This window comes from Tenrec ecaudatus, chromosome 11 (genome assembly GCF_050624435.1).
Source record: "Tenrec ecaudatus isolate mTenEca1 chromosome 11, mTenEca1.hap1, whole genome shotgun sequence".
Classification (NCBI taxonomy): domain Eukaryota; kingdom Metazoa; phylum Chordata; class Mammalia; order Afrosoricida; family Tenrecidae; genus Tenrec; species Tenrec ecaudatus.
In genome coordinates, this window is record NC_134540.1 from 104,628,239 (window position 1) to 104,639,601 (window position 11,363).

At 44.0% G+C, this 11,363-nt stretch overlaps 1 protein-coding gene across 1 annotated transcript in view; it reads right to left on the minus strand.

Annotated features, from left to right (window-relative positions):
- PCCA (propionyl-CoA carboxylase subunit alpha) overlaps positions 1-10,841 on the minus strand; it is a 436,534-nt gene extending 425,693 nt beyond the window's left edge. Inside the window, exon 1 of the mRNA XM_075563454.1 lies at positions 10,694-10,841. Within this exon, the coding sequence (XP_075419569.1) occupies positions 10,694-10,798 (105 nt within the window). The 5' untranslated portion in view covers positions 10,799-10,841. The remainder of the gene's footprint in view (positions 1-10,693) is intronic.
- Between the last annotated feature and the right edge of the window lie 522 nt (positions 10,842-11,363).

Below are 11,363 nucleotides of genomic sequence, written 5' to 3' on the forward strand. Positions count from 1 at the left end.
GGTCTAGGGGAGGAGATGAGTCAGTCAGGGTGCGATGTAGCACCGATGAAGAATATAGCTTTCCTCCAGTTCCTAAGTGCTTCCTCTTCCCCCCAACCCCCACTACCATGATCCGAATTCTACTTTGCAATTCTGGATAGAGCAGCGGATGTACACTGGTGCAGATAGGAGCTGGAGGCACAGGGAGTCAGGGCAGATGATACCTCAAGGACCAGGAGTGTGAGGGGCGACACTGGGAGGGTAGAGGGTGAGAGGGTTGGAAAGAGGTCTAAATGTGACCTCCTCCCTGGTGGGCGGACAACATAAAAGTGGGTAAAGGGAGACATCGGACAGGGAAAGATATGACAAAAGAATAATTTATAAATTATCAAGGACTCATGAGGGAGGAGGAGCTGGGAGGAAGGAGGGGGAAAAGAGGACCTGATGCCAAGGACTTAAGTGGAGAGCAAATGCTTTGAAAATGATGAGGGCAAAGAATGTACAGATGTGCATTACATAACTGATGTATGTATGGATTGTGATAAGAGTTGTATGAGTCCCTAATAAAATTATTCTTTAAAAAGAATGTGGTGCGACAGGAATGTTGTTCATGATTTGCTAGTGGGAAGTGGCACAGCGGCTCTGGAAGACAATCTGGAAACTTCTTATAGAGCTAAGCACAATGCTTACCATGCGGTCCAGCAATCACAAGTGTCTGCATTCACAAGGGGGACCCTGCGAGTGGATTTTGAGCTTTCACTGTCATCTGTAACTTCTGCAAACCGATGGTCAGAATTTAAGTTCCACTATCATTCCCTCCACTGAGTTTGGATTTTACTATTTACAATTCTTGGATCACCCAGGCTGGGAAAGTGACTCTATGGCAGTAGAAAGCCTCATTTTTCTCTTAAAGAGCTGCTGATGGTTTTGAGCACCTGAACTTGTATGTAATTAGCAACGTGCTGTGTAATAAGGGCTCCTATAGGTAAAACTATAGAGACAGTACAAAGAAGACTGGTTTCCAGGAGTTCAGAAGGAAGAAGATAAAACCCATAGAAGGAACACTGTCGATGCTCAGGCACTGAAACTATTCTATGTGATTCCATTACAGTAGGCAATGACATGTAGTTGTCATTTTGTATATGTAACTCAAAGCATAACCCCAAAGTAAAAGGTGGGCTTTAGCTATTAATAATGTATCACTATTTCTTGTGCAATTTTAACAAATGCGCCATAGGAATATGAGATGTTAATAATGAAACAGTACTTAAAGAAGAAGTCAGTAAATGAAAGTTCTGTACTTTCTGTAAAGCTTTCTATAAAACTGTTCCAAAAAATAAAGTCTGTTTTCTAAATGCCAATAAAACAAAACAAAACCCACTGCCATCTAATCAATTTGACTCATAACAACCTTCCCAGAGTAGAACGAATCCACTGAGGTTTCCAAAACTGTAAATCTTCACCAAAGTCATAGGCAATAGGCATTTAAAATAAATTAAAGACATTTTTAACATCATACAACATTCTTTAAAAAGTACAAACCCTTTGTCAGTATTGGAGACTACCTGCAAAACCAAGGTAATTATTTCTGCATACAAAATTTCATCGAGCTGAAATTCTCATTAAAGCCCTTCTTAAATCATTTCTTCCATCTTTCTGTTCATTTCTTGACCTCTCTAGCCAGAACTTGATGAGTGATAATAGTTTAATTTTTGACTCCTCACTGCTTACTACAGTGCCTGGCACTCAACAGGTGTTCCTCAAATATTCATTTCAATGGATAGCTGGCTCTAAGAATAAATACACTGCCTAAATATACTAAAGAAAAAATAACTACCATATATACTCGAATATAAGCCGACCCGAGTATAAGCCAAGGTTCCTAATTATTACCTGGGAAACCAGAAAAACTGATTGACTCGAGTATAAGCGTAGGCTGGAAAATGCAGAAGCTATTGGTGAGTTTCAATAATCAAAACAAATGAAAATAAATTACTATAAATTGAGACATCAGCGGAGTAATGTATTTAAATATTTATTTTAAATTTTAAAAATAAATAAAAAACAAGTCATTTAACATTAGTAAACCAGCACAGGAAGTGGAAAATAGGTCCAACAAAAACAATAAGGTATCAACAATGATATCTTAAGAGTACTATTCCCTGAGCTCAATCAGCAACCAAGCTAAACTGTAAAGAGTTAAAAGCCTTCAAAACTGGATTCCTCATCATCATCCATATCCCAATGCAGAGCTTCAGCTGGTGTGAGGTCATCATAGACGCTGTCCTCACTGAGATCGCCGTCATCACTATCACTGCTGTCATTTTCATACAAAGCACAGTCTTCACTGCCATCCATAGCATTACTAATACTACATTTCTGGAAGGCACGTCACACCATGTCTTCTGGAATGTCTTCCCATGCATCTCGAACCCACTTTGCTATTAACTCTATGTCACGCTTCATGAGATTTCCTCCTCTTGTTCATCAGGCTTGACCAGATGACACCCATTCATGCCACATCCCTCGCACACGGTCTTTAAAAGGCTTCTTCAAAGATACATCCAGAGGCTGCGGTACAGATGAAAACCCACCTGGAATAATGGCTAAAGTAACTTTACTAGATTTTGACATTTTTTTTTAATGTCATCCGATAGGTGGGCTCTGAACATATCCCAAACAAGTAATGATGGGTTTTTCTTTAAGGTTGCTCCTGGACGTTGGTTCCAAATTTCTACCAGCCATTTTTTGGTTCTGTCTTCATCCATCCAGCCTTTAACATGTGCACGCACAGTAATTCTTGGTGGGAAATTGATCTTTTTAGGCAAGGTCTTTCTTTTAAAAATAATGACAGGACGCAGCTTAGTTCCATTAGCCAAACATGATAGAACAACTGTAAAGTGGTTTGTTTGTTTTCCTTTTCCTTTGGTTTTGAGAAAAATGGTTTTTTCTCCTAAACTTGCCACAGTTCTGTTGCTTGGAAGATCAAAAGCCATGGCAGTTTCATCCATATTCCCAATATCTACCAGGTTATAATTATAAATCCTTCTTTGACACAATTTTTTTCTTCAAGGTCTTGTGGCAATTTCTGGGAAATCTTTGTTCTTTGTCTCAGAGTAAGCCAAACCTATTCATGAAGCGAGTACACTATCCTGCTGATGCAGCAAATTTTTCAATATCTGCTCCTTTGTATTTGTCATCCTTAGCCATTTGTAGAGCACGTATGTGGATTCTCATGTGTGTTACACAGTAGTCATTTTTACGACACTCCATAACCCATTTATGCAATTCACTTTCTAGAGCCTCATAAAAAGATGTTAAACCACGACGAGCTTTTTTAGCTTTTCGAATCTGTTCCAAGTCAGCCTTCATTTTCCGCCACTCCCACACTTGCTTTTCATCAACACAGAATTCCCTACTTGCAATACTGGTATTGCTCTCTTCTGCTCTTCACACACCTTCATTTTGAAACCAGCCTCATATGACCAGCATTTTTGTTTTGGTTCAAGAGTATCCATTTCTAATAGGATAAAAAAAGAGACTTTGAAAAAGAACTTTCATGGTAATGCACCCATCCCTTGCGACCTGTTAGCTGGGAGGTGGATGGGGGAGTCCGTGTGGGCGGGGGATACAGGATGTGAATTAACACAGAGACCAAACACATCCTTACCAGTTCAGCTGCCAGCATAAGTGAATCAGCTGCCAGCATAAGTGAATCACTATGGGTACTTCTGCGAATTGGAGCCATCCACGTCATAGGACGGCTCTGATTGGTTAGATGTGAGTAAACAAACATTCAAAGTCCTGCAGTGTCAGCCGGGCTTTGAATGAACAGCAGAGAAACAGCAATCACCTGGGAGATAACAGGTGCTGGCTATCCTGTTACCTCAGGGGGGGGGGGGGCTACTGAGATGTTACACCTCACTGGGGTACCACTGACCCGTGTATAAGCCAAACCCCAGTTTTTCAGCACATTTTTGTGCTGAAAAACTCGGCTTATACATGAGTATATATGGTACTTCTTTAAGGTTCTTCCATTCACTATGTAGAAACAGAAAAATGTAATTGAAAGATAAAGGAATTTTCCATGAATTTTTGAAGCCGTCTTGTACTGCCACTGAAAGGGCAGATCAAACCCAGCCAGCAGCACCACGGGAAAACAATCTGTTGATCTGCTCCCATAGAGATGGCAGCAGCCAAGGAGACTCCATGGGGCAGAGAGCTATATACATGTCATCTGTGGGCAATCTGAGTCAGAATTACCTCTGCTTCCCCCAACTACAACAACGACAAAAGCATTCAAATTAGGGGCAGCACATACAACAAAACCATTACTCTTAAGAAAGATGGCATGTTACTGAGAAAGCGAGTCTTAGGAATCAGGTTTACCCAAAATTCAAAATCTCCCTTCGCCACCTGGGTCCTTAAACAAGTTCCTTAACTGTGCTGAGCTTTGTTTCCACCTCCATGAAATCCGGACTTTTAAAATCTGTTACTTGGATAAGATATATAAAAAGTATCTGAAACGTATGACAGTTCAAAAAGCCATAGCAATTACCATAAAGCTAATATCCTAGACCCCTGGGAAAATGCAGGCAAAAGAAAAGGCTAAATATCTAAGCCACCAAAAAAGCTCATATACAAGTAAGACCTAAAAGTGAACACTATATACACCCTAAAATTCAATGTCTTCTAAAGAGTGGCCAGAATTCTGCTAGAACATGGGTTCCCTACCAGTGGGTCGCGACCCCTTTAGGTGTCGAACAACCCTTTCATGGGGTCGCCTGATTCATAACAGTAGCAAAATTACAGTTATGAAGTAGCAACGAAAAGAATTTCCTGGCTAGGTGTGGTCACCATACGAGGAAATGTGTGGGTAGATCCCATGGCATTGAAAAAATACACTTAAACCTATCATCAAACATGTCACTAAATAGCTATATAGCGCAGCCAATCAGATGCAAGCTTAGTTGTCAAACACATGCACAAACAACTGTGCTAAGTGCTGCAAAACTGACAAGCATATATGCATGGATTGTGACAAGAGTTGTATAAGCCCTCAATAAAATGATTTAAAAAAATGATGATGGCAACAAATGTAGAAATGTACCTGACACAATGGATGCATGTATGGATTGTGATAAGAGTTGTACAAGCCCCCAATAAAATGAATTTTTTTAAAAAGGTCAATAAAAAATGAAATACCATTCTTTGCTTGCACACTTCCCTGGCAGGTACTGAGTCTGATTTGACCTTTGGGTTGTAATCTGGTCTAGAAAAGGAGTTCCATGTTATCTGCTCCATCTAATTACCGTCACTGTGCAAGGGAAATGGGTCAGTTGCATAAGAAGTAGAAACATCTGCCTTGACATGGGTTTAAAAGATTTTTAAAATATGACTGCATAGTATCAATATTTTCTGCTTTCTTTACCATCGAGGATTTTATCTGTTTTACCTTGTTACTGTTGTTAGTGTTTTGTTTGTTTTTTTTTTTAATTAGGGGCTCATACAACTTTTTTTAAATCATTTTATTAGGGGCTCATACAACTCTTTTTACAATCTGTACATACATCATTTGTATCCAACACATTTGTACATATGTTGCCATCATCATTCTCAAAACACCCACTCTCCACCTGAGCCCCTGGCATCAGCTCTTCATTTTCTCCTCCCACTGAACCCTTGATAATTTATAAATAATTAATTATTTTATCATATTTTACACCATCCAACGTCTTCCTCACCCAGTTCTCCGCTGTCCATCCTCCAGGGAGGAGGTTACATATAGACCTTGTCATCTGTTTCCCGTTTCTCCCTCACCCTTCCTCAACCTTCCCAATATCACCACTCTCACCACTGTTCCTGAGGGGCTCATCTGTCCTGGATTCCCTATATTTCCAGTTCCTATCCATGCCAGTGTACATCTCCCGGTCCAGACGGTTATGTAAGGTAGAATTGGGATCATGCATTCAAGAACTCGAGGAAAATTGTATGTTTCATCGTTGCTACACTACAGTCTGACTGGTTCCTCACCTCCCCACAACCCTTCTGCAAGGGGATCCAATTTCCCCCAGATGGGCCCTGGGTCCCCACTCTGCATTCCCCATCATTCACAATGCTATGAAATTTTTTTTTTTTTTTTTTTGGTCTTTGATGCCTGATACCTGATCCCTTCGATGCCTTGTCATCTCACAGGCTGGTGTGCATTTTCCATGTGGGCTTTGTTGTTTTTCAGTTAGATGGCTCCTTGTTTATCTTCCAGCCTATGGGACCCCAGATTCCATATATTTTGACAACAGGGCACCATCAGCTTTCTTCACCGCACTTGCCCATGCACCCGCTTTGTCTTCAGCATTTATGTCTGGGTAGGCTGGTGTGCTTCTTCCTCGTGGGCTTTGTTGTTTCTTGGCTAGATGGCCACCTGATTGTCTTCAAGCCTTTAAGACCCCTGATGCTATATCATTTGATAGTCGGGTACCATCAGTTTTGTTCGCAACTTTTGCTATGCACCCACTTTGTCCTCAGTGATCTAGTTGGGACAGGCTGGTGTGCTTCTTTCATGTGTGTTTTGTTGTCTCTCAGCTAGATGGCTGCTTGTTTATCTTCAGGTCTTTAAGACTTCAGGTGCTATATCTTTTGGTAGCCAGGCACCATCAGCTTTCTTCACCATATTTGCCTGTGCACCCATTGTCATCAGCGATCATGCCAGGCAGGTGAACATCTCAGACTGCCGAACTGTTAGAACAAAGTATTCTTATGTTGAGGGAGTACTTGAGCAGGGGCACACTGTCCATCTGGTTCCTTAATACTAAACCTATAAATATATGTACATAGATCTATTTCCCCCTCATTGTATATATATTTACATCTTTATGTCTGTACTTAAATCTCTATGACTACCCTTTGCCTCCTAGTTCTTTCCTCTGTTTCTTTGTTCCTTCCTCTTGTCCCACTATCATGTTCTCCCTTCATTTGGGTTTTAGGAATTTCTCTCAGTTACATTGCCCTTGATCCAGCCCTGCCAGACCTCTCACACCCTCCTTGATACTGATTTTGGATCACTTGTTATTCCTTTGTCCCTGGGCTTGTTAACATCCTCGTCCTTTCCCCCGCCACCCCTACACCCATGTCCCCCCAGAGCTGTCATCCCGTTGTTCTCTCTTCTGGCCTGCTTGCTCCGCCTATCCCTTCCAGGTAGACATACTATGTAATATCACAAGATTGAGTACCACGAAGCAAAAACAACAACACACACAGACACACACACAAACGTATGACTAGTTCACGGTTAGTTTGGTTTTTTTTTTTTCAGATGCTTTCCAGTCAAGTCTAATGGGGTGCCATGCCCTGGCAACGCCTCTATCCCTGGGGACTACAATGCTCCGGTTCCCCCGCTGCTCTGCTGCATGCCCTCAGGGGCTGGCTTCGGCATGATGAGCTCATTGTGGACACAATTCCCGCTGTGTTTCTCTAGTGTTGTCCTAATGGTGCTATGGGTCAATGAGGAACGCTGTGTGCCATAGTGGTGCCAGCCATGTGGTCATCTCTGTGCATTGCTTTTCTGAGCAGGAACATTGTCCTCAGGGCATGGTGAGCCAGGATGTGCGTCACTCTTTTCTTTTTTTCCTCTATACCACCTCATTGTCTCCTGTGTGCTCTGACCAGACCAGTCCCTCTTGCCCTCTTCTTGAGCTGTAGTGTTAGTGCTTTCCTCTGAAGTGAATTCTTCTTGGGGGGAGCATGGTGCTGTCCACTTAATTGGTAATGGGACTGGCCCCTCAGGCCTCTCTGTCAGTTCCCTGCTTCATGTCAATGTGTTACGTTCTTGTCTTGGAGCTCCGGGTTGAAATCTGGTCCCTCTTTCCCTGTGGAGACACAATCAACACCCTCCCCCTCTGTGGGTTAGTGCCCTGTTCCCCCGGCTATCCATATTTTTTTCCATCCTCCTTTTAAAGGGCTACTATATGTATCCCATATGTATCCCTGAGTTTAGTCTGGCCCCTACCATATTACCTGGGCTTCACCCCAGGGACGTATGTATACAGCATCTTCTTCCCTAGGGGCTCATACAACTCTTATCACAATCCATACATACATCAATTGTGTAAAGCACATTTGTACATTCATTGCCCTTATTCTCAAAACATTTGCTCTCCACTTAAGCCCCTGACATTAGGTCCTCATTTTTCCCCTTCCTCCCCACTCTCGCCTCCCTCATGAACCTTTCATAATTTATAAATTATTATTTTGTCCTATCTTGACCTGTCCGATGGTTGTTTGTTTTTTTTGGTTTTGTTTTTAATGTTTTATTAGGGGCTCATACAACTCTTATCACAATCCATACATATACATACATCAATTGTATAAAGCACATCTGTACATTCTTTGCCCTAATCATTTTCTTTTTTTTTCCTTTTCTTTTTTTACATTTTATTAGGGACTCATACAACTCTTATCACAATCCATATATTACATACATCAATTGTATAAAGCACATCCATACATTCCCTGCCCCAATCATTCTCAAAGCATTTGCTCTCCACTTAAGCCCTTTGCATCAGGTCCTCTGGTTGTTAGTTTTTTAAAAGCAGTTTTTCTATATATGAAATCCAGGATAGGTAAATCTATAGGCATATTAACTGGATTAATGTTTCCTTGGGGGTATGGCAAGGGAGGTTGTGAGAAAATGGGGGATAATAAAGATTGAAGAACATTATAGAACACTGAAGAAAATGTTCTAAAACTGATGGTGGTGGTACAACTTTTCTTGGTTGATTAAACTTATATGAAAAGTGAATTATATGCCAATAAAACTGACTTTAAAAAATATTTTTATTTTTAAAAACTAACAAGCTAAGTTATTGTCAAGTTTTAGACCTTGGTTTTGTTCTCTTAAACATAAGAAAGGGTATTAAAATGAGTGGGGGAGCTGGACCAAGCAAGAACAGAAAAACATATCACTTTCATACGGAATGGAAGATTTTGACACTACAAGCTGACATTCAGCTGAAGTCCAGACCACACGAACAGTTCTGGAACTTACCGGCAGATGGAAAGTACCCAAACATGAGAAAATGTGCTACCTCCTTGACTGCATTACTCGGCTCTACTTATTTATGTGAGTCGGCCTTTTCCCACAGAGAGAGCATGAAGTCCAAGTACCGTTCCACCATGACTGATGATCATTTGGAAGTGTGCTTGAGGCTGGCTGTCACCAGCTACTGCCCAGACTATGCATCCCTGGCTCAGTCCATTCAATGCAAGTCATCAGAGTCAACTCAAGTAATGACAAAAAATGTACATAGTTAATTGTGTTGCGTTGTGCAATACGGACTCATGCATCAGTTATGCAAGGTACATAAACACGCATTGTACATATAAAGAATTCTCAATGCATTTATGAATCAATGTAATAAATTAAAACAAATATATGTTTTGCATTTTTGTAGTTGGCCATCATTTTGACTTGATCATTTCTGCAGTAGTTCACACGCTGAAAAGTGTGGGCACCCCTGCTCTAGAGTCTTCCGCCAAGCTACGCCATGTGTTTTCTAACCCTCAAAAAGGTGTGCAGGGGTGGAGAGGAGGGTGCTGGTTGACTTCAAGGGCTGATTTGTCAGAACACCTTTTTTTCTGAGGTGACTCTGTCAGGGACCCCAGCCACCACTGTGTAGTTAGCATGCATACACTGTTTGCACCAATATCCCCCAAAATGACAAGAGACTCCCAGCTGCAGGGAATAAGCATTACAAGTCACATGCACAAACACTCCATCATTCAACTCACGGTTGTCACTATGAAATCTTAGGGCAGAAAAAAGCATTGTTATGATGTGTTCAGAACCAGTACAACAGCCAATACTGTTAAGCAGCATCAAGTGATTCCAACTTGCAGCGACATTATGTGTCCGTACCATATTAGGGTCCTGGTGGTCACTATGAAACTTTAGGGGAGGGGCAAGAAAAAAGCATTGGTAAAATGAGCTTAGAACCAGGACCAAGGCCAGGCTAAACACTGCCTAGAAGAGACCATTCATAGGATGTGTTTCAATATATGGAAACAGGCATTCTGTCCCGTGGGTCTTCAGGGTCTAGAATGGGGGCAGGTGAGGAGACCCCCAGGCCAGGGTTCTCACATACCGTGGTGTATGTAATACATTAAAAACAGGCTGTCAGAGCACACGTAAAAATTATTGGGAAGACTAACATCACATAGTATTTTACACAGATAACCGCACCGCCGCACTCTCTCCCCGCCCCCTTCTACTCCAGCAGCAGTTCACACAGTGCCTTCAACGCCAAATTTAAGGGCATTTCATTTGGAACACTTCGGACAAAGTCAATACCCCAAGGCTCACAACCAAGACACGGGTAATTGACAAACTTGCAATACTGTCAGATTGCTATCAGCTACTCCGCAAGCCTGTTGCCCTCCGCCGCCAGACACGCAAACCCCACCGAGCCGCCGGCTTCCCTCGAGCCCCGCGGCCCTCCAGAAGCCTCCGGCCGCTGCAACTGCGAGGAGTCGGAGGGAGCGAGCGCACGCCGGCCGGGGGCCGCTGCGGCCCGAGTATCGCGCGGCGCGGCCGGGACCCATTGAGAAGCCGGAGCCGAGGACTGGGGGGTGGGGGTGGGGGGGGCTGGTCAGCGCGAAGCGGTGCGGAGCTGCAAGCCAAGGGCTGCCCCCGCCGCCAGGGCGCCCCGTCGCTCCTCACCTTCAGGGTCCACAGCGCCGCGGTCCGCATCAGCACCTGCGGCGGCCGCCGACCACGCCGTCCGCTCGCCATCAGAGCTCCAGCCCCTGCCCAGAGACCCGCCATTGTCGCCCCTGCGGACCAGCGCTCCACCTGACCTCTCACCTCGCCGGAGGGGGCGGGGAAGGAGCGCGCCGCGGCTTGGGCCAATCACGGGCCCGGATTCGCCGGCCCCGCCCCTCGCCGCGAGAGCCGGGTGGGGAGGGAGAGCTCCCCAGACCGCCCAAGCTCCAATTCCGGGGCCGAGCGGGCGCGGGCCGGACCCGGGGAGAGGCCCGGAAAGCCCCGCGCGGCGCACGGGAAAGGAAAGCGCCGTGGGCCGCTTGCTCCGGACCCAGCAGGAGAAAGGCCGAGTTCTGCCAAGACTTTGGTGACGCCTGCCTACCACCCAGCTGCTAACTTTGGGGAGAAAGATGTGGCAAGTCGGCCTCCGTCAAGATTGACAAGCTAGGAAAGTCAGAGGGACGGGTCTACTCGGTCCTGCTGTCCACTTAGTGACCAGCACGTGGCCTTGCGAAGGTCAGCTCTATAGCCATCTACCCCGCAGCGAAAATGAGGCTTTCTACTCACAGAAGAGTGTCAGAGCCTTGGAAACCCACAGGGGCAATTCTACCCTGTGCGATAGCGTCGC